This window comes from Cordyceps javanica, chromosome 2, assembly GCF_051103115.1.
Source record: "Cordyceps javanica chromosome 2, complete sequence".
Lineage (NCBI taxonomy): Eukaryota > Fungi > Ascomycota > Sordariomycetes > Hypocreales > Cordycipitaceae > Cordyceps > Cordyceps javanica.
In genome coordinates, this window is record NC_139296.1 from 4,455,648 (window position 1) to 4,479,509 (window position 23,862).

The window sequence follows — 23,862 nt, forward strand, 5'->3', positions numbered from 1 at the left end:
TACTCAATTAACAGCCATGCCTTGCTACCTAGTTCTGTGTCACGATTGCGCGGCGAGTGGATAGGGCAAACGTGTACCAAACATCACTATTAAAGAAACATTGAGCACTACTGCTTTGGGGGGGGGGGCGGGGGGCGATATTGATGTTTCATTTCGATGTTCAAAAGCAGTATACCACAACAAGGCGTGCTAAGAAAAATTGTATAGGCTGCTCTCTCTAAGACTCTCCAGCTTCTTTTGTGCAACTTCAGTCTGTTGCCCCAATGGTATATCGTGCTGCCTGGCGTAGGCGTTGAGATAACTAAGAGACAGGATGCTTCTCTCCGATTCCATGTCTAAAAGTTGACTTGTATCAACCCAACCGAACCCATTCCTTCTGTCCAGTAAGATTCCCAGCCACTCGGCCACCGCAAAGTGTGAGTTGTACTTCCCCTTTAGCCGTTCACGGAACGTCGCGAGCAAAGACTTTCGTATGTCCTTGTAAAGGTCGGACACATACCAACGCTGATTGTCCATAGGAGAGCCAAGAAAGTTGAAAAAATGCGACATGTGCATGCCAAACGGACATGTTTCGGTATAGTCCCAGTCGAGGCAAGCTGTGATCACACCCGTACGTTTGTTGCAAACGACGTTGGACCGGTCGACGTTTCCATTACTCAGGACGAGGGGATAGGGCTCTTTGCCGATAAAGAGCGATTGAAGATTATTTCTGACATAGTTGACCCAGTCAAACAGCTCCATTGGGAGATGCGTCACCAGGTATTCTAATAACGTCTCATATTGGCACAGCCACTCTTTCCGCTCTAATGCCGATGCATCACACGCGCCGTGCAGGAAAGAGTTGACATACATACTGTTAGGAGTCCTGTATTAGCTTATAGATCGCTATAAGTAACGGTATGCTACTGTGGCAGGAAGCGTGACAAACCTTGTGAGAGATTTCGCCAGGAAATGAATGGGTGAGCTCTCAAGCACCAGCGAGGGCGAATCTTCTGGTCTCAGAGTATCTATGAAAGTGTGAGGGCCTTTATATACATAAAGATCGCCCAACTTTATTGTGTCTGAAATGAGAAATCCCATCAAATAGCTGTGACCTTTTGCCATCTTACGAAGTGTGGGCCGATCAACTGGAACTGGATGTTTGCGAAACTGAACGATTTGACGCTTGGATACCAAGGTGTAAGTATTCCAACTATGCAAAGCGATTCGGATTGGGTCCGTTTCCGTAAAGATGGCTCTTTGAGCATATTCATAACATGCTGTCTCCGATGGATATGGCGGCTCAAAGAGACCATCGGGCGAAATATCCAGGGTCAGAGACATGTTGCGAGGCTGTGTCGTTCTGGCGCTAACAAAGCATGACCTGACTGCAATATGAGAGACAGTTCAGCTGCCCTTTTATATCTACGAACGATGTGTTCTGTTGGTCATATGATGCTGAAGTGACAGACATATTGTTTGTTTGTGCTTCGCTGTGTGATTAGCATGACTTGCGCTTCTGAAGAAGTTGAACATTAACCGGTGATACATATGGCAACCCGCAGCAGACGTACAGGAGGAATTATTGTGAAGGCTAGTTTTGTAACCCAAAACAGTCTTTTGCGTTCCATCCCAGTACTTCTATAACATTCGCGCCCGTGATCTTCTTTCAAGTATTGTAATACAAGCGTTCGCGCGAGTTACAGCTAAGCCTCGTTCTGCCTGGTCCAAAGATTACGCAAGAAAGCGAATCAGCGAGATCAGACATGAGTGACCTACATGTGGTACGGAGTCTAAATAAGGCTGATGCTGGAGGTCCACGGTACGGATTACACAACAACGCTTTCCCAAGGGGAAGATCCAGATACCTCTTTATCAAGAGGAGCATGTGGAGAAACAAAGAACGAATGAGGCAGCTGCAATCTTGAATCCTGCATTTGAATGGTTTACCCCAAGCCATGTCATGCGCAATGCCTCGATGACCGTTGGTTACGATTTGGCTTGGCCTCATCTTGGCGCCGTGAGCAGTCGACACAGAACATCAGAGCTCCAGAAAAAAAAAAAAAAAACTCCCCGCCACAACCACGAGCCGCAGCAACAGCCAACTGACAGCCGTGCGCACAGGTGACGGAAGGTCAAGGACAGTGAAGAAGGATTGACGTTTCAGCCCAAATCGAATCATCGTGAGACCATGACCCGGAAGAAACCCGCGGGTGGAGGTGCCGTGCCCGTCTCGGCAACACCAAAAGAGTCGCTCGCCACCACAACTGCGAGCAAGGGTTCCAACAGCGGCGGCGGCAGCGGCAGCGTCATCGTCACCGAAAGCGATGGTGCGCCCGCGTCGTCGCTCAGCATACCGCATCAGCAGCGCCTGCTGAACCACTTCGCGGCGGCCTTTGACGCAGTGCTCACCGCGGCCTCGTTTCCGCAGCTGCTGCAGGAGATCAAGCAGGCGCTCTTCCGTCGCGACTTTGCCACCGCGTTTGGCCGCACCGACTACCTGGCCGCGTACGCCGCACGCTGGAGCCCAACACGCGCGCTGTGCTACGCGGGCATCTTTGAGACGTACCTCCCGCCGCACCTCACGCGGACCCCTGCGCCCTCATTGTCACCGTCAGCGTTGTCATCGTCGTCGTGCCCGCCGCGGCGACGCACCAAGATGATTTGCGTGGGTGGGTGCGCCGCCGAACACGTCGCCTTCGCCAGCTTCCTCGCACAGCGGGAGTCTTCTTCGCGCGACGGCGGCGGTCGGGGGGAGCTCACGCTGCTCGACTCGGCGCCGTGGGACGGCGTCGCGGCCACGATGCAGGGCGCGCTCACGGCGCCGCTGCCGCTGTCCAAGTACGCCTCCGCCGCCGCCAAGGCCGCCAACGTACCCCTTCTCGAGGCGACGCTGGGGGAACCGCCGCAGCTGCACCTTCAGGTCCTGCAGCAGGACGCGCTCGAGATCACGGGGGCCCGCTGGGCCGACATCCTCGGGCCCGCGGACACGAGCAGCACGGCCGTCGTGGTGACGCTCATGTTTACGCTCAACGAGCTGTACACGAGCGGGGGCATCGCCAAGACGACCGAGTTCCTCAAGGGGCTGGAGGGGGCGCTGCCGGACGGGTCGCTGCTGCTCGTCGTCGACAGCCCAGGGAGCTACTCCGAGGCCGCGCTGGGCAAGGACAAGAAGAGATACCCGATGCAGTGGCTGCTGCACCACACGCTCACGGACCCGGCGAGCGCGGCGCAGCCCTGGACGAGGCTGGAATCGCACGATTCAATCTGGTTCCGGCTCTCCGATCAGTTGACATATCCGATACAACTGGAGAATATGCGATATCAGCTACATTTATACAGGCTAGAAAAAACGCCAGCGACATAATTCATGTTCAACTATGATGATGAAAAGTAAAGCTACCTAATTAACATAATGGCATGCACGTTTCTACTCTATGCCCAGACCAGCTTTTTGATAGAGTGGCCAAGTTGCTCAAGCAACCCGGTATCTCGCTTGGCAGAGTCGAGAGAGATTATGTCTCCCTTCTCGATGATGCTTCTTGGCTCTTCTCCGCCTTGTAGGAGTTGTCTGTCCAAGACTAGCCTCTCGATTTCGGAACAGATTGTCACAACTTGCTGGATTTCTGTTTGCTTTGGCCCGGGTCGCATTGCCGCTGTTGACGAGTCCGCATAGGTAGCCTTGAAAGCAAACTGTCTCACAGTCGGTCCCTTTGGCCTTGCAGAGAAGAGGCTACCCAACCCAGATTGCCTTTTCACGCTGCTTTCCGTAGGACCTGAAGCTGGTGTGGCGGTCAAGTCTTGCTGCGAAGACATGGTTCGGGTATTGGTCCGTTTGACGTCGCTTTTCCCCGGCTGATATGATAGCACGAATCCGACGTTTCGCAGCTCATCCATGTGGGCTGCTGAAACTGTGGACGAGATGTAGGTACCAAATTTGATACCTGTGGCATTTGCTAGATTGATCCGCTCGAATGATGATACCTTGTCGAGACCCCAGTCGAATCGGCACAGATATAGCGCGGCATCCGTTAATAGCAGTACCACCTCTTCCATCGGGAACGATTTTACCACGTCTGCAGCGTTGGGACTAATGAGAACCCAACCGCCGTGAACCTCTTCTTCTGCATTGGCAATGACTCGCTTCTGGCAGAGATCAACTGCACGGTTGCGCATCCGCGTAACAGAGACTGCAGGGTCCTTGGTCATCATGTCGGCTTCGAATTCATCAAACACCTTGCCGGTAACGTTGCCCAAGAGGAAGTCTATGGCAGCCTGACTGAAGTAGTCATTTACCATTCTGTGATTCATTAGTATTATGCCTGGCACCGGATCATCCAACGTACCCCGAGTACAAGCGCGCGAGCGATAAACCGGCGTCATTTAAGGCGCCCATGTAGTTGCGCTTCCGGGTGCGTGTATAGTCCCCCTTCATAGCGGCAGTCGAAGCATACTGGTTGGAAACCGCGTCGCCATTGTCTGCCCAGAGTGTATTGAACCACATTGTCTCTTGGTCCAATTGTGCACTCATATCTATACCTTCCGCTTTTAACTGGAGTTCGAGCATATGTTTGGCGAACGAACTTTGACAGACGTTGGTTCGGTCCAGACAGTCCATGCAATTGGTACGGAAAGTTCCGCTTTGGGAACTTGTGACATTGCCACCCGTTCGAACAGTGCTCCCCATCTCCTCCAATTTATCCTTGAGCAAGAAGAGTAGGTCGCTGACATTCTCAAACTTCATGCCACGGCATGCATGATGAAAATCGAACCACTCAAATGGCACAACACCACAGCTACCTTCGCCATTCAGTCGCTCTACGTTTTTCTCATACGCACCGCCAATTGATTTCTCGACTCCTTGTTTCTCAACCAAGTTCACGATCTGAACTTGACCGTACTTTCTTGCTAGGCTCTCAAAGTGCATCTTCAATGCCTTGTAGTTTTCGTCCGCCGAATGTTGTTGAACAGGCACGGGTTTTAATGCGTACGCAGTTTGGGTCCAGTATAAGGGGATGCTGCCTCGGATCTGGAGAAATGAGTATATCGGGAATGAGGTGTCCCAGGTTGAGCGGGATAAAATTTGCTCGGTCTCAACCATGTTGGCCGTGGAACCATTCTCGTCGATGCCGCGACGCAAGTAGCGCAGACCTGCGCGCTTGGTCGATCGGCGCGATATCAGTGTTAGAAAGTACTTGCTCTCAGAGGAACGCAGCTCGAGCGAATTGCGCGCACTGGCAGAGACTGTTTCAGCGAGCGACGGTTCCTTTGGGGTGAGATTGCTTAGCTCAACCGATTCCGTTTTGGGCTCATCGACTTGAGGTGGGCTGCGGTCGGCTATGAATGTCTTCTGCCCAACGAAGCCTTGCATGAGTGGAAGAATAAGGCCATCTTGGCCAGCTTCGATGAGCGGATCAATCATGTGTTTATTCCAGAAGAAGACTTCATCTGCTTGACGGTATATCGGAATGTCGACTTGTGCGGTTGGCGCTTTATCCGAGAGTCGACGTGTGATGTCGATGTCATAGGAGAAGTAAAAGCTCTGAGACTTGCCGAAGAATAGATACATCGCTCTCAGGAGCTTCGGCAGCAAAGCGGTAGCGGGTCGCTCAGCGTCATCCTCATTAACTGGTAGCTTTCTGGGCTCGCCTGCCGTCTCTGGCGATTTTGGGTTATTTGAGGTATCACTGAGACCCAAGGTTCGTCTCTGGTCCACTGTCCAGCCCCGGCCACTGAACCAGCGTTGTGCAAACCTGCCATAGCTTCCCTTCCGACGGATGACATCCTCGGCGACGCTACTCCGAGAGGATGTAAGCTCGTTATCACCTTCATCACTTGCACCATCGTCAATTTCGTCCGCTGATGCAGAGGGTAGTTCCACGTCCTCGTCACTGCTACCGGCATCCTGATCTGCGGTAGTAGGTCGATCATCAAGCCATCTCACTGTACGGCTGATGGAGGCGGCCGCGTCATGTTGGGAGGTGCAAGGGGTGACTGCGACGCCGGTTACGACATAGACAGGGAAACCGAATATGTGCGCGACCTGTTTCCTCTGGGTAATTGTGACAAGGTAGCTAAGTCTCGAGACCGTAATCAAGCCTGATGATGTCAGGGCTGTAATCTGAGAGGGGATGGCTAGCTTTTTTTACCTATCACGCCAAAAGCTTCAAAAGAAGAGTCTGAAGCGGATATTTCTGGAATATGCTCTCTAGGAACAGATGATATAGATGCATCGGCGTATTTTATTTGTACGGGCTTGAAGGGGCGCTGACCCTTGGTGGACAGCGGCTGGATGATCAGGCCATCTACAGCGGCGCAAATCAGAACCTTTCGCGCGATACCGGGCATAGTCAAAATACCGAAGCCGCGACCGTCGAAGAATGAGAGCAGGCCACCAGGGAGAGAAAGATACCCAGGTCCCTACGACAGGTGTTCATGGCAAAAAGGAATAGTAGAGGTACTATGTTTATACTAAAATGTCCATGACATACGGTGGGGGTAGCGGCCTCGGCGTCCGACGCGACTGCAGTCTAGTATTATAGTGTCATAACGTAGGTGGGCTTGATGATACTAATAATAATTAATAGGCTTAATGATATAGCTAAATTAGAGAGATAAAATAGCATAATAGGATTAAATTACTATTCCTTAAGAGATTATTGTGACAAACGAACAAAGGATAGCAAGGCGGCCTGTTATGCAGCCACGGGGGAGGACCAGTGGCGCAGGAAGAGGCTGAGAAAGCACCTAGGGTACGAAGGTACAAGCAGACATAGTCACGTGATGGATCAGGAAGGATCGAACTAATCCAAACAGACTCATCGGACGAGCTCAGTCTAATCCAGTGCGACAGGATCAGAAGGGATTAGTATGATCCAAGTCTACAATAGAGAGATAGACGAGTACTTAAGAAGGAAGTATTCCCATAGCCAAGTAGTCTAGATCTCTATTAATCAATCTAAGCAATAGTTCTACTATTGAGAGTTAATCTCTTAACGACCGTTTAACGATACTACTTAACGTGCTACCCTGTAGCTTTAGCCTAACTCACTTCCTAAGAAACAGACTTACTGTGACTTAGATTTAAGCCATCGTTACATTTTGATCAATCCTATTCAGTGAGTTACCCTAAAACCTTGAGCAGCTAATATGTCTACCGAAAGCGGACCTACTACCAATAAAGCCGAAGTGCTTTAGAAACTTCTCGACCGAGTCGGTGTCCTCGAGAGAGAGAATACCGAGCTTAAGAAAAGTGCCATAAAGTTTCGAGGGGAGATTAACGACCTCGAAGAAGCGAAGGACAAACTCGAAATCGGACTCAAAATCAAGGACGGCCTTAAAGCCAAGCCTCGAACCGATATGCCAAAATTTCCCAAACCAGTCCTATACGACGGTTATAAGGGAGACGTGAGGAACTTCCTTACCTAGGCAAGAGCTTACCTCCGAGTTAATCACTATACACTTAAGACACCCGAATCTCAAATCCTGTGTATTAGAAACCTCTTAACCGGAAAAGCGATGGAATGGTGGGAACCTACGCTACGAGACTATTTGAAACACGATGACGATTTAACCCGAAATATTGAAACTATCCACGTCTTTGGAGATTACGAAAACTTCGAGGATCGTATCCTCACTGCATTCGGAAACCCTAATGAGCACAAAGAAGCCACTCAACAACTTACCCGACTCAAGCAAACGGGATCTACAGCTCATTACGCTAGGGAGTTTAAACGGATTACAGCCAAGCTCAATTAGGGCAATGAACCTAAGATAGAGATTTTCTACTAAGGACTCAAGGAGGAAGTCAAGGACGATATCTATCAAGATAATCGACCTAAACTCTTTGATAATTTCGTAGACCAAGTCATCAAGGCAGACAACCGTCTATATGAACGACGTTAGGAGAAGAGGGGAGGATCTAGTTACAAAAACATACCAAAATTTCATAAGTCAAATACTAAGGCACAACGACACACCTCCACCGCATATAGTCATCATACAGGACCTATGGAACTCAACGCCGTTAATAAAGAAAAGGGGAAAACCTACTATAATTGTGGTAAGGTAGGACACTTCGCGAACAAGTGCCAAGCCCCGAAGAAGCAATGGAAGCCCGTGAAGGAATAGAAGATTCACGCAGCCAACCGCGAAAACTTACCTACACGAAACATTAGTATGGCAAACAGCGAAGAATATATCTCCGACACCAAACGATACCTCGATACGGATAATTACCACTCTGTAGATAATACTACTAAGGAGGGTGAAGATTGGGATTTTGGAACCCAACCAGTGCTAGAAGAAGAGCATGAGGAATACGGTATTCGACCGCCAGCGTACACAACACAACTCGATTTACCTGATACCTATACGTGTGTTCCATACTCTCAGGTCCCTTAGCCACTAAGTACCCTTACTAGTGCTCTATCGCTAGGGGAAGGAGACCCTAAGCTAGTAGGAGTCATGATCCACAGTTACGATATATCTAATCCTACGGTCTTAATTCGAAAACTACTCTCAGCGGAAGACAATAACACTACGCGAACTAGCAAAACCACGGCTCTGCACCTAGCACTCAACCCTATACACCGAGAACATACGATAATCTCTTGGGCATCGTGCTCACACGACAACTATAGAAGGCACCTGTAGAAGAAGCTTGAATATAGATAGTTTCCGCGACCTAATAGAAGACAAAACCCATATAGACCCTATTTAGAAACTGACCTACGATACTAGAAAGTATGGAGGAGAGACTCCAGAGGACTTGTTCTATTAAGGAACATAGAAGTTCACTATGTTGAGGATAAAAACACATACACTATCCGCGTTATGACCTCACGATACGAGGATATCGGAAATAGTGTAATTACAACTAACTCGCCTAGCCCAAGTTCGACTAACATAGTAGGCAAGCAAGCAGAAAGCTGCCAAAGCTCTAACAGTACGGAAGATTACCACCGATAACTACGAAAGAAGGAACGCGAATAAAAGAAGATTTTAGGAAACGACAACCGTCGTCGTAACTAAGACCGATTCTTCGACGGAGATCTAATAGGTCTCTATATGTTATAGACATCGGCAATACGACACACCTTATAATTACCATGAGCATCATGGGAAGAAAGATCCAGGCAATAATAGATAGTGGAGCACAAGGAAATTTTATCTCGCCAAATCTCGTCAATAGACTAAGATTGCCCTAGACTATAAAAGACGAGCCCTACCGACTTACGACTGTGGAAGGACGAGCAGTGGATTACGGCCAAGGAGTAGTCGACATGGAAGTTACGCAGCTACCAGTCGACATACAAGGCACGAAACACCACGTTACCTTAGATATCACAGTGATCTCAAAACACGATGTTATATTAGGGATACCCTAGTTACGAGCGAGTAATCCCCGAGTCAATTAGAGAACCGGCTAACTTCAATAGGATACGCTAGGATACGATTATGGCAGGAAGAGCGGCCGCAGAAAGGCACCTTCACCGAATCATAACAGACCTCTAGGAATATATATAATCACCAGAGAGTCAAAAGCTAAGACAACGGAGATTCCCGAGGAATACTCAAAGTATAGCAAGCTATTCAGCGACGAGCTAGAAACAGGACTACCGGAGCATTCACGCTAGGACCATAAGATCAAACTCTAGCCCGGTACTAAACCAACGTTTAACAAGATATATCCCCAGAACCCCAAGCAGGACACAGCACTCGAGGAGTATCTAGAGGAAATATTACGAAAGGGATACATAAGACCATCAGAGTCCCCAGCAGGACACCTAGTCCTGTGGGTACCGAAGAAGAACGGAAAACTACGACCATGCATCGACTATCGACTACTTAACAAGATCACAATCAAGAATCGATATCCGTTACTACTCACAGTGGAAATACGAGACAAAGTTAGGAAAGTAAAATATTTTACCATACTTAACCTAAGAGGAGCCTATAACCTCATACGAATGAAAAAGGGCCACGAATAGATAATAGCGTTCAGAACCACCAAAGGACACTTTGAATATCTAGTAATGCCTTTCGGACTTACCAACGCACCAGCAACGTTCCAGACCATGATCAACACGATCCTACGCAAACAAATCGGAGTATTTGTTGTAGTTTACCTTGACGACATCCTCATCTACTCGAACACCCTTAAGGAGCACAAATAACACATACACGAGGTACTTCAAACCCTGCAAGACAACAAACTCCTAGTGGAAGCAGCCAAATGCAAGTTCCACCAACGTAGCGTACAATTCCTAGGATTTATTATCACCTACGGAGAAATACAGATATGTCAAGACAAGATCAAAGCAATCAAGGAATAGCCAACACCAACAAACGTCAGAGACGTAAGAGCGTTTACTGCATTCGTGAACTTTTACCGAAAATTCCTAAAAGGATACGGAGATATATCGCGACCTCTCACTGACCTAACCAAGAAAGACGTTGAATTCAAGTGGATAGAAAAGGAAGAGAAATCCTTCACCACGATCAAAGAACTCGTTACACAGGAACCTATAATAAAAACACCTGATCCAGAGAGACCTTATGAAGTCGAGACCAACGCCTCGGACTATGCCCTTGGCGGACAGCTCGGACAACGAGATAACGAAGGGAGATTACACCCAGTTGCCTTCTTCTCACAGAAACTCCACGGGCCTGAACTAAACTATGGCATTCACGACAAAGAACTTATGGCCATCATTCAGTGCTTTAAGGAATGGAGACACTATCTCGTGGGAGCAAAACATAAGATTAAAGTCTACACCGATCACAAAAATCTCACATCGTTTTTGACCACGAAAGACCTAAATAAAAGGCAAATTAGATGGTATGAAACCCTCACGGATTATGATTTCGAGATCATATACCGTAAAGGATCTAAAAACGGAAGAGCAGACGCGCTTAGCCGAAGAGAGGACTTGAAATCGGAAGAACAAGTGGACAATGCACCCTTGTTACGCGCTACCAAGGATAGGAACCTTGTGCTAGGCACCCGAGAAATTAACATTACCTGGCAGGTAAAGCCAGATAAGACATGGATACAACGAATTGCATCACACAGCAAAAACGACAACTACTTAGACAATTAGGAGACAAAAACGTACTTGCGTAAGGAAGCGGGAAGCTTCTTGTACAACGAACGGCAGTACGTCCCCAGTACACTTCAAGAGCAACTTGTCAGAGAAATACACGAATACCCGTTACATGGACATCAGGGTGTGGGGAAAACAATCAGTCGACTAAGGAGATCATACGACTTTCCCGAAAGCAGAAAAATAATATAACAAGTTATGGACAAATGCGACATTTGCCGAAAAGCAAAAGCAGCACGACACGCTCCTTACGGTGAACTACAGCCAATACCACCACCTAAAAGAGCATGGCAAACAGTCACAATAGATTTTATCGTCAAACTACCGAAATCCAAAGAACCAATGACAGGAGTCACTTACGACAGTATCCTGGTCATAGTGGATAAACTCACAAAATACGCTTACTACATTCCTTACATAGAATCTAGCAATACGAGAGATCTAGCGTATATGTTCTTCAAGACAGTTATCACACAGCACGGCCTACCAACACGACTTATATCAGACCAAGACAAATTATTCACGTCAAACTTCTAGAAATGCCTAATGGAAACAATGAAGATTAAGCAAGGCTTATCTACGGCATTCTACCCACAGTCAGACGGACAGACGGAAATCTTGAACCAAGTTCTTGAATAGTACCTACGAAGCTATGTCAACTATCGACAAGACAATTGGGTAGAATGGCTACCACTTGCACAATGGGCTTATAATAGCTTAGAAAACGAAAATATAAAGATATCACCATTCAGGGCAAACTATAGATTTGACCCTATTATCGAAACACATGCGGCACGCAGTATGCACGCGCTAGTAGCTATGGCACATACAGCAACGATCACTAAAACACAAAAACACTTACAGCAAGAATAGATATTTCTACAGAATCGAATGAAATACTATGCGGATAAAAAGAGATTACTAGCGCCAATCCTAGAGGAGGGAGATAAAGTTTACCTCATCCGCAAAAACATCAAAACGAAACGACCTAGCGACAAACTCGACTAGAAGAAAATCGGACCGTTCCTTATCAAACGAAAAATATCAGACACCAACTACGAACTATCCTTACCGGAGGGGATAAGAATCTATCCCATATTTCATGTGTCACTATTAGAAAAAGCACTAGATAATTCTACACTCGCTATAAGAATCACGGTAGAGAATACGGACAAATACGAAGTTGAGGAGATACTTAAGGCACGAGGGAACATAAAAAATCGTTAATATCTCATCAAATAGAAAGGATACCCTAACTCCGAAAACACATAGGAGCTAGTAGTAAACCTCAGGAACTGCCCGGACCTATTGTGGTAATTCCACCAGAAGGCAACAAAAATTCGGACGAAACCAGAAGACCTAAATCCATGAGGAACTCAGGTAACTAGTCGGCCATACAAGCTTCTAGCTCGGAACGCTCCTGCGCTTCTAGCTCGTCGAGGCTCTCAACACCACGAGCCACCATCTCCGCTACCTTTTAACGAAGGAACTTTTCTTAACGACGAACCCTTTGGAGACAAGCCATCGTACGCTCTAGGTCCTCTTCGGCAGAAGCGCGCTCCTTGTCGAGATAGTCCTTCTCGCGAAGAACTCGAGCATAGGCATCAGAAGAAGTACCGCCTAGATTATAGTTTAAATAACCCCGCAGTGCGCATTCGCTGCAACGATCTTTTCCCTTAGCGACGATGCATTCGTGGTTATTTTGGCGACAAGAATTGCAAGACGGCATAATAAAACCAAAAGCGGTAATAAATTCGGACAGACGTTTGCGATCAACCTTTTAGTTCGGGCGAGACCGCTGTTTGGTAATGTGGTTAGAAGGCATGTTGAAAGGATAAGGATGTAAGAGGGAGGGGAACCTACGACGGAGCTACGAAGTCTTGAGGACAAGACCTAAGGAAGAGGGGAATAATATGACAAACGAACAAAGGATAGCAAGGCGGCCTATTATGTAGCCACGGGGGAGGACTAGTGGCGCAGGAAGAGGCTAAGAAAGCACCTAGGGTATGAAGGTATAAGCAGACATAGTCACGTGATAGATCAGGAAGGATCGAACTAATCCAAACAGACTCATCGGACGAGCTCAGTCTAATCCAGTGCGATAGGATTAGAAGGGATCAGTATGATCTAAGTCTATAATAGAGAGATAGACGAGTACTTAAGAAGGAAGTATTCCCATAGCTAAGTAGTCTAGATCTCTATTGATTAATCTAAGCAATAGTTCTACTATTGAGAGTTAATCTCTTAACGACCGTTTAACGATACTGCTCAACGTGCTACCCTGTAGCTTCAGCCTGACTCACTTCCTAAGAAACAGACTTACTGTGACTTAGATTTAAGCCATCGTTACAATTATAAAAGAGAATTCTAATAAAAAAAATTCTTATTTATAAGTATAGACCTTAGCTAAATTAAAGTACCTTTAACCTATTATATAATAGAATAAGGGTAATAGGCTAGGTAGCTAGGGTACTTACTTTAATATATTCCCTAATTAAAGCTATTATTAGATATTATAATTATTTATAAGATATATTTTCTTAGTATTTTGATAAATATTAATTTATATAATATATATTATATTTTAAAAGTTTTATTATTATACTTATTTTAGTTCTTTTAAATATATATTATTAATAGCTATAAAGAAAATTAACTAAGATATTAATTAAATAGTAAAATAATAAATATTTTAAAAAAGCTTATATTTAATATATATTAATTATACTTTTTCCTTAAGATTATAAACTTCTTTTTTTTAAATCTTTATATTAAAGGTTAATAAGTAATAGGCTTAATAGATAGAAGTAGAAAGATTAGAAATATAAGTTATTATTTAATAAGAAGGATAGTTAAAGTAAAATTAATAGAATTATTCTTCTATTTATATATATATTATAAAGAAGCTTACTTATTACTATAGTAAAAGACTAGGGGAATTACTAGATTTATATAGATCAATAAATATAGGTCTATTCTAGTCTATAACTTAAATATATTAAAGTAGTTTATTATAACCTATATAAGGTTTAAAGTAGCTAGGCTAGCTAGTAAAGTACTATTATAAACTAAAGTACTATATAGTATTATAAACTAAAGCGCTACGCAGGGTAGCTAAGGGGGGTAGCCTAAAGAAGTAGCCTAGTAGTACCTACGGGTTATATAGTTAGGATACCAAGTTATATAATTAGATTACTATAGATTATAGTAATCTAGTAGTAATCTAAGGTAATATTAGGATTATTAGGATTACTAGTAATCTAAGTAATCTAAGCCTATAATAGAAAGATAGATAGTGTAACGATGGCTTAAATCTAAGTCATAGTAAGTCTGTTTCTTAGGAAGTGAGTCAGGCTGAAGCTACAGGGTAGCACGTTGAGCAGTATCGTTAAACGGTCGTTAAGAGATTAACTCTCAATAGTAGAACTATTGCTTAGATTGATCAATAGAGATCTAGACTACTTAGCTATGGGAATACTTCCTTCTTAAGTACTCGTCTATCTCTCTATTATAGACTTAGATTATACTAATCCCTTCTAATCCTGTCGCACTAGATCAGACTAAGCTCGTCCGATGAGTCTGTTTGGATTAGTTCGATCCTTCCTGATCCATTACGTGACTATGTCTGCTTGTACCTTCGTACCCTAGGTGCTTTCTCAGCCTCTTCCTGCGCCACTGGTCCTCCCCCGTGGCTACATAATAGGCCGCCTTGCTATCCTTTGTTCGTTTGTCATATTATTCCCCTCTTCCTTGGGTCTTGTCCTTAAGACTTCGTAGCTCCGTCGTAGGTTCCCCTCCCTCTTACATCCTTATCCTTTTAACATGCCTTCTAACCGCATTACCAAATAGCGGTCTTACCCGAACCAAAAGGTTGATCGCAAACGTCTGTCCGAATTTATTACCGCTTTTGGTTTTATTATGCTGTCTTGCAATTCTTGTCGCCAAAATAACCGCGAATGCATCGTCGCTGAGGGAAAAGATCGTTATAGCGAATGCGCACTACGGGGTTATTCAAACTGCAATCTAGGCGGTACTTCTTCTAATACCTATGCTCGAGTTCTTCGCGAGAAGGACCGTCTCGACAAGGAGCGCGCTTCCGCCGAAGAGGACCTAGAGCGTGCGATGGCTCATCTCCAAAGGGTTTGTCGTTAAGAAAAGTTCCTTCGTTAAAAGGTAGCGGAGATAGTAGCTCGTGGTGTTAAGAGCCTCGACAAGCTAGAAGCGCAGGAGTGTTCCGAGCTAGAAGCTTATATGGCCGACCAGTCACCCGAGTTCCTCATGGATTTAGGTCTTCTGGTTTCGTCCGAATTTTTATTACCTTCTGGTAGAATTGCCGTAACAGGTCTGGGCAGTTCCTGAGGTTTACTGCTAGCTCCCATGTGTTTTCGGAGTTAGGGTATCCTTTCTATTTGATAAGATATTGACGATTTTTCATGTTCCCTCGTGCCTTGAGTATCTCCTTAACTTCATATTCGTCCGTATTCTCTACCGTGATTCTTGTAGCGAGTGTAGAATCATCTAGTGCTTTTTCTAATAGTAACACATGAAATATGGGATAGATTCTCATCCCCTCCGGTAAGGATAGTTCGTAGTTAGTGTCTGATATTTTTCGTTTGATAAGGAATGGTCCGATTTTCTTCCAGTCGAGTTTGTCACTAGGTCGTTTCGTTTTGATGTTTTTGCGGATAAGGTAAACTTTATCTCCCTCCTCTAGGATTGGCGCTGGCAATCTCTTTTTATCCACATAGTATTTTATTCGATTCTATAGAAATATCTATTCTTACTATAAGTGTTTTTGTGTTTCAGTGATCGTTGCTATATGTGCCATAGCTGCTAGCGCGTGCACACTGCGTGCCGCATATGTTTCGATAATAGGGTCAAATCCATAGTTTGCCCTAAATGATAACATCTTCATATTTTCGTTTTCTGAGCTATTATAAGCCCATTATGCAAGTAGTAGCCATTCTACCTAATTATCTTGTCGATAGTTGACATAGCTTCGTAGGTACTATTCAAGAACTTAGTTTAAGATTTCCGTCTATCTGTCTAACTATGGGTAGAATGCCGTAGATAAGCCTTGCTTAATCTTTATTGTTTCTATTAGGCATTTCTAGAAGTTTGACGTGAACAATTTATCTCAGTCTAATATAAGTCGTGTCAGTAGGCCATGCTATGCGATAACTGTCTTAAAGAACATATACGCTAGATCTCTCATATTACTAGATTCTATATAAGGAATATAATAAGCGTATTTCGTGAGTTTATCCACTATGACCAGGATACTATCGTAAGTGACTCCTGTCATTGGTTCTTTGGATTTTGGTAGTTTGACAATAAAATCCATTATGACTATTTGCTATACTCTTTTAGGTAGTGGTATTGGCTGTAGTTTACCGTAAGGAGCGTGTTGTGCTGCTTTTGCTTTTCGGCAAATGTCGCATTTGTCCATAACTTGTTATACTATTTTTCTACTTTTGGGAAAGTCGTATGATCTCCTTAGTCGACTGATTATTTTCCCCACACCCTGATGTCCATGTAACGGGTGTTCGTGTATTTCTCTGATAAGTTACTCTTAAAGTATACTAGGGACGTACTGCCGTTCGTTATATAAGAAGCTTCCCGCTTCCTTGCGTAAGTGCGTTTTTGTCTCCCAATTATCCAAGTAGTTGTCGTTTTTGCTGTGTGATGCAATTCGTTGTATCCATATCTTATCTAGCTTTACCTGCTAGGTAATGTTAATTTCTCAGGTGCCTAGTACAAGGTTCCTATCCTTAGTAGCGCGTAATAAGGGTACATTGTCCACTTGTTCTTCCGATTTTAAGTCCTCTCTTTGGCTAAGCGCGTCTACTCTTCCGTTTTCGGATCCTTTACGGTATATGATCTCGAAATCATAATCCATGAGGGTTTTATACCATCTGATTTGCCTTTTATTCAGGTCTTTCGTAGTCAAAAACGATATGAGATTTTTGTGATCGGTGTAGACTTTAATCTTATGTTTTGCTCCTACGAGATAGTGTCTCCATTCCTTAAAGCACTAAATAATGGCCATAAGTTCTTTATCGTGAATGCCATAGTTCAGTTCAGGCCCGTGGAGTTTCTGTGAGAAGAAGGCAACTGGGTGCAATCTCCCTTCGTCATCTCGTTGTCCGAGCTATCCGCCAAGGGCATAGTCCGAGGCGTCGGTCTCGACTTCATAAGGTCTCTCTGGATCAGGTGTTTTCATCATAGGTTCCTGTATAACGAGTTCTTTAATCGTGGTGAAGGATTTCTCTTCCTTTTCTGTCCACTTGAATTCAACGTCTTTCTTGGTTAGGTCAGTGAGAGGTCGCGATATATCTCCATATCCTTTCAGGAATTTTCGGTAAAAGTTCACGAATACAGTGAACGCTCTCACGTCTCTGACGTTTGTTGGTGTTGGCTATTCCTTGATTGCTTTGATCTTGTCTTGACATATCTATATTTCTCCGTGGGTAACAATAAATCCCAGGAATTATACGCTACGTTGGTGGAACTTGCATTTGGCTGCTTCTACTAGGAGTTTGTTATCTTACAGGGTTTGAAGTACCTCGTGTACGTGTTATTTATGCTCCTCAAGGGTATTCGAGTAGATAAGGATATCGTCAAGGTAAACCACAACAAATACTCCGATTTGTTTACGTAGGATCGTGTCGATCATGGTCTGGAACGTTGCTGGTGCGTTAGTAAGTCCGAAAGGTATCACTAGATATTCAAAGTGTCCTTTAGTAGTTCTGAACGCTATCATCCATTCGTGGCCCTTTTTTATTCGTATGAGGTTATAGGCTCCTCTTAGGTTAAGTATAGTGAAATATTTTGCTTTCCCAACTTTATCTCGTATTTCCACTGTGAGTGGTAACGGATATCGATTCTTGATTATGATCTTGTTAAGTGGTCGATAGTCGATACATGGTCGTAGTTTTCCGTTCTTCTTCGGTACCCACAGGACTAGGTGTCCTGCTGGGGACTCTGATGGTCTTATGTATCCCTTTCGTAACATTTCCTCCAGATACTCCTCGAGTGCTGCGTCCTGCTCGGGGTTCTGGGGATATATCTTGTTGAACGTTAGTTCAGTACCGGGCTAGAGTTTGATCTTATGGTCCTAGCGTGAATGCTCCGGTAGTCCTGTTTCTAGCTCGTCGCTGAACAGCTTGCTATACTTTGAGTATTCCTCGGGAATCTCCGTTATCTTAGCTTTTGACTCTCTAGTGATCACATATATTCCTAGAGGTCTGTCATAATTCGGTGAAGGTGCCTTTCTGCGGCCGCTCTTCCTGCCGTAATCGCATCCTGGCGTATCCCATTGAAGTTGGCCGGTTCTCCAATTGACTCGGGGATTACTCGCTCGCAACCAGGGTATCCCTAATATAACATCGTGTTTTGAGATCACTATGATGTCTAAGGTAACATGGTGTTTCGTGCCTTGTATGTCGACTAGTAGCTGCGCAACTTCCATGTCGACTACTCCTTAGCCGTAATCCACCGCTCGTCCTTCCACAGTCGTAAGTCGGTAGGGCTCGTCTTTCATAGTCTAGGGCAATCTTAGTCTGTTGACGAGATTCGGCGAGATAAAATTTCCTTATGCTCCACTATCTATCATTGCCTGGATCTTTCTTCCCATGATGCTCATGGTAATCATAAGGTACGCCGTGTTGCCGATGTCTGCAACACATAGAGACCTATTAGATCTCCGTCGAAGAATCGGTCTTAGTTACGACGACGGTTATCGTTTCCCGAAATCTTCTTTTATTCGTGTTCCTTCTTTCGTAGTTGTCGGTGGTAATCTTCCGTACTGTTAGAGCTTTAGCAGCTTTCTGCTTACTTGCCTACTATGTTAGTCGAACTCGGGCTAGGCGAGTTAGTTGCAATTACACTGTTTCCGATATCCTCGTATCGTGAGGTCATAGCGCGGATAGTATATGCGTTTTCATCCTCAACATAGTAAACTTCTATGTTCCTTAATAGAATAAGTCCTCTAGAGTCTCTCCTCCATACTTTCTAGTGTCGTAGGTCAGTTTCTAAATAGGGTCCATATAGGTTTTGTCTTCCATTGGGTCGCGGAAACCATCTATATTCAAGCTTCTTCCACAGGTACCTTCTGTAGTTATCGTGTGAGCACGATACCCAAGAGATCATCGTATGTTCTCGGTGCATAGGGTTAAGTGCTGGGTGCAGAGCCGTGGTTTTGCTAGTTTGCGCAGTGTTGTCGTCTTCCGCTAAGAGTAGTTTTCGAATTAAGACCGTAGGATCAGATATATCATAACCGTAGATCATAACTCCTACTAGCTCAGGGTCTCCTTCCCCTAGCGACAGAGCGCTAGTAAGGGTACTTGGTGGCTGAGGGACCTGAGAGTATGGAACACACGTATAGGTATCAGGTAAATCGAGTTGCGTTGTGTACGCTGGCGGTCGAATACCGTGTTCCTCATGCTCTTCTTCTGGCACTGGTTGGGTTCCAAAATCCCAATCTTCACCCTCCTCAGTAGTATCATCTACAGAGTAGTAATCATCCACATCGAGGTATTGTTCGGTGTCGGAGATATATTCTTCGCTATTTGCCATACTAATGTTTCGTATAGGCAAGTTTTCGCGGTTGGCCGCGTGAATCTTCTATTCCTTCACGGGCTTCCATTGCTTCTTCGGGGCTCGGCACTTATTCGCGAAGTGTCCTACCTTACCACAATTATAGCAGGTTTTCCCCTTTTCTTTATTAACGGCGTCGAGTTCCATAGGTCCTACATAATGACCATATGCGGTGGAGGTGTGTCGTTGTGCCTTAGTATTTGACTTATGAAATTTTAGCATGTTTTTGTAACTAGATCCTCCCCTCTTCTCCTGACGTCGTTCATACAGACGGTTATCTGCCTTGATGACTTGGTCCACGAAATTGTCAAAGAGTTCAGGTCGATCATCTCGATAGATGTCGTCCTTGACTTCCTCCTTAAGTCCTTAGTAGAAAATCTCCATCTTAGGTTCATTGCCCCAATTGAGCTTGGCTACAATCCGTTTAAACTCCCTAGCGTAATGAGCTGCAGATCCCGTTTGCTTGAGTCGGGTAAGTTGTCGAGTGGCTTCTTTATGCTCATCAGGGTTTCCGAATGCAGTGAGGATACGATCCTCGAAGTTTTCGTAATCTCCAAAGACGTGGATAGTTTCAATATTTCGGGTTGAATCGTCATCGTGTTTCAAATAGTCTCGTAGCGTAGGTTCCCACCATTCCATCGCTTTTCCGGTCAAGAGGTTTCCAATACACAGGATTTGAGATTCGGGTGTCTTGAGTGTATGGTGATTAACTCGGAGGTAAGCTCTTGCCTAGGTGAGGAAGTTCCTCACGTCTCCCTTATAACTGTCGTATGGGACTGGTTTGGGAAATTTTGGCATATCGGTTCGAGGCTCGGCTTCAAGGCTGTCCTTGATTTTGAGTCCGATTTCGAGTTTGTCCTTCGCTTCTTCGAGGTCGTTAATCTCCCCTCGAAACTTTATGGCACTTTTCTTGAGCTCGGTATTCTCTCTCTCGAGGATACCGACTCAGTCGAGAAGTTTCTAAAGCACTTCGGCTTTATTAGTAGTAGGTCCGCTTTCGGTAGACATATTAGCTACTTAAGGTTTTAGGGTAACTTACTAAATAGGATTAATCAAAATGTAACGATGGCTTAAATCTAAGTTACAGTAAGTCTGTTTCTTAGGAAGTGAGTCAGGCTAAAGCTATAGGGTAGCACGTTGAGCAGTATCGTTAAACGGTCGTTAAGAGATTAACTCTCAATAGTAGAACTATTACTTAGATTAATCAATAGAGATCTAGACTACTTGGCTATGGGAATACTTCCTTCTTAAGTACTCGTCTATCTCTCTATTGTAGACTTAGATCATACTGATCCCTTCTGATCCTGTCGCACTGGATCAGACTAAGCTCGTCCGATAAGTCTGTTTAGATCAGTTCGATCCTTCCTGATCCATCACGTGACTATGTCTGCTTGTACCTTCGTACCCTAGGTGCTTTCTCAGCCTCTTCCTGCGCCACTGGTCCTCCCCCGTGGCTGCATAACAGGCCGCCTTGCTATCCTTTGTTCGTTTGTCACAGATAGGTACTTACGAAAGAGGTATTTCTATAGCTAGGAAGTCTAGATCTCTATTAATTAATCTAAGTAATAGTTCTACTATTAAGAGTTAATCTCTTAATAGACTTATAAGCCTATAATACTACTATAAATTACTTATTAGCTACCCTATAGCTATTTAACCTAACTTACTTCCTAAGAAATAGACCTATCTATAACTTAGAATTAAGCTACTATTATAAGTACCTAGTATAGCTAGTATATTTCTATATAACTTTATTTCTAAACCTAGGTTAAAATAGGTAAGAGTATATATATTATAATCAGAAAAATTAGCTTATATTTATTATATTTATTATATAATATAATTTTATACTTATACCCCTATAATAAACCTAATACTTAGGCCTTAGACTCTATTATCTAATATTAATAGAGATAGCTTCTTAGAGCTTATCTAATAATAAGGGCTATTTTACTACTATAACCTAATAAAATACTTTCTATACTAGCTTAATCTATTATGTTTAAGATAAAACGTATACTAGTATTTATATAAAGGTCTTTTCTAAGCTTTTTAGTAGATTATATAAAGACTATTGAATATCGTTATCATAACTTCTACTATATATTTCGTTTATTAAGAAAATAACCTAGAGAAACCTTCACCCTTTTCGGCCAGCCGACGGGTACTTAAGAAGTTAGGTGGAGGCCGATTCGCAGTCTTACAACCGCACCGTCTCCAACTGCCCCAAACATCTCCCGCAACCAACACAAGGCAAATCAGCGACGAAAAAGGAGCATGTCTTCAAATAACAACGGAAATGAAGCATGCTTACTTCTTAGATTTCCAAAAGAGCTGCTGGTTGCCGTCACGTCCTACCTGGCAAACAGCGACATCAAACGCCTTCGAGGAGCAAATAGGGCTATCCGAGATATTGTACCTCTGAGGCTTCAGCGAGTCTTTCTTTCCGCCAACCCATTGAATATACAAGTCTTTCGAGCCATTGCCGACCATGACGATTTTCGTAAAAACGTCACAGAGATTGTCTGGGACGATGCGCGGCTCGTTGACGCTGATTACGAAGTAGGTCAAGGACTTATTCGAGCCGGAGAAAGACCCAATGAAGACTGCCCAGAGTGGTTCAAAATAGGTAGGAGGGCCGCCTTGATGTGGAGGTTTGATGTTGTCGAGGATGGCTGGAACGGTAATACGATACCGGAGGATGTCATGAGCCTCGACGACTGCTGGCAGTACTACAGGGAGCTCCTACTCGGGCAAAACGAGGTTTTAAACTCGGACTCGGATGTTGAGGCCCTACAATACGGTCTACAACGATTTCCTTCCCTGAAGTGCATCACCCTCACGCCAGCGGCGCATGGCGTGTACATAGGAAACCCACTGTACCAGACACCCATGCTGCGGGCCTTTCCAGATACCTTTGCATACCCTATCCCTCGCGGCTGGCCTGGTGACGAGGAAAGAACGAGTTCTCCGCCGCTGTATAGGTGGAACGACAATGATGGCTTCAAGATGACATATGGCGATGGTTGCACCCTCGAAGAGTACAAGAACATTTGGCGTGGCTTCCGTGTCGTGCTCAGGACACTATCGCAACACAACCAGCACAGCGTGTCGGAATTTGTCATGGCGATACACCATCGCCGCACGGGCATGAACTGCCACATCTTTGACCAGCCGTGCCAAGAGTATGTCGACTTTGCCTCTCTCCTGTCGAGGCCCGGGTTCCGACGCCTCGACCTCGCCCTCTACACTGGCGCTCAGGAGGAGGACGAATGGCCGGCGTTCCGCACCGGGCTCTTCAGAGACGCCCTCAGTGCCGCCACGGACCTGGAGCACTTTTCTCTCTCGAGCAACATGGATATTGACGTGCACGGCTGCCCTGGGGGGCTCGGGGATCTGGAGGGGATGGTGGCTGAGGAGGCTTTTCCGATAAGCGTGCTTCCGGTGAAAAGGTGGCCACATCTACAGCATTTCGGCATTACTGGGTTCCTGGTGCTGCAGTCGGAGCTGGTGGCGCTACTACAGGCAATGTCGTTTTTACTTCGCTCCGTGGAGGTGAGCTACATGGCATTTTTTGAGGAGGACTGTGGCTACACGCAGCTCCTCGTGAGCCTGCGAGACAATCTCTCCTGGCGGGAGCGCGCGCCAAAACAGAGGCCGCGCCTACATATCAAACTATCCAGGGAGTACTTTGTCAACCAGGGACGCTATGTCAGCGTCGATAGGGCTGCGAATAAGTTCATCTATGACGTCTTGGGGGAAGCGCCGAACCCGTTTGGGTCCGAGGTGTACTCATACAATCCAGTTGAGGGCCTTGGCGCGGTGGATAGGAGCCATCTTGCTCCCAGCTTCGAAGTTCCCTATGCACTGAACGGGGTTAACACAAAGGAGTTGGTACAATACCAAGCTTATTACTGATATAGCGTGTCTGATAAGCGAGTCGCGCAGACAAGCGAGTCGCGCACCTTCCTAGACCCTGTAGCTTTCAACCATTAATAAGTCAACCACCACATAAGAAATCATCTAAAATTAATCGGAATTCTCTTCCTCAGTACTTTCTACATCTATTACACAAGTGCGCGCATTGTGGCCAGTCTTACCGCAGGCACCACACCGACGAGCACGCGTTTCACCTCGAGGCATATAAGTTAATACTTTTATAAAGCTTTTCTTCTTA

At 45.1% G+C, this 23,862-nt stretch overlaps 4 protein-coding genes across 4 annotated transcripts; 2 read left to right on the top strand and 2 right to left on the bottom strand.

The window, feature by feature from the left end:
• Nucleotides 1-2,170: 2,170 nt before the first annotated feature.
• Nucleotides 2,171-3,346, top strand: V2A60_003831 (uncharacterized protein; the record flags this gene model as incomplete). The annotated part of the gene is made up of 1 exon (XM_083255157.1): nt 2,171-3,346. The coding sequence occupies one exon, from the start codon at nt 2,171-2,173 to the stop codon at nt 3,344-3,346; it is 1,176 nt and encodes a 391-aa protein (XP_083111283.1).
• Nucleotides 3,347-3,414: 68 nt separating this feature from the next.
• Nucleotides 3,415-6,327, bottom strand: V2A60_003832 (SacI homology domain-containing protein; the record flags this gene model as incomplete). The annotated part of the gene is made up of 3 exons (XM_083255158.1): nt 3,415-4,279; nt 4,326-6,078; nt 6,129-6,327. The coding sequence occupies 3 exons, from the start codon at nt 6,325-6,327 to the stop codon at nt 3,415-3,417; spliced, it is 2,817 nt and encodes a 938-aa protein (XP_083111284.1).
• Nucleotides 6,328-19,837: 13,510 nt separating this feature from the next.
• V2A60_003833 (uncharacterized protein) lies at nt 19,838-20,324 on the bottom strand (the record flags this gene model as incomplete). Its single annotated transcript, XM_083255159.1, has 3 exons — nt 19,838-19,889; nt 19,954-20,042; nt 20,103-20,324. The coding sequence occupies 3 exons, from the start codon at nt 20,322-20,324 to the stop codon at nt 19,838-19,840; spliced, it is 363 nt and encodes a 120-aa protein (XP_083111285.1).
• Nucleotides 20,325-21,962: 1,638 nt separating this feature from the next.
• V2A60_003834 (uncharacterized protein) lies at nt 21,963-23,603 on the top strand (the record flags this gene model as incomplete). The annotated part of the gene is made up of 1 exon (XM_083255160.1): nt 21,963-23,603. One exon carries the CDS (start codon nt 21,963-21,965, stop codon nt 23,601-23,603), a length of 1,641 nt encoding a protein of 546 aa, XP_083111286.1.
• Between the last annotated feature and the right edge of the window lie 259 nt (nt 23,604-23,862).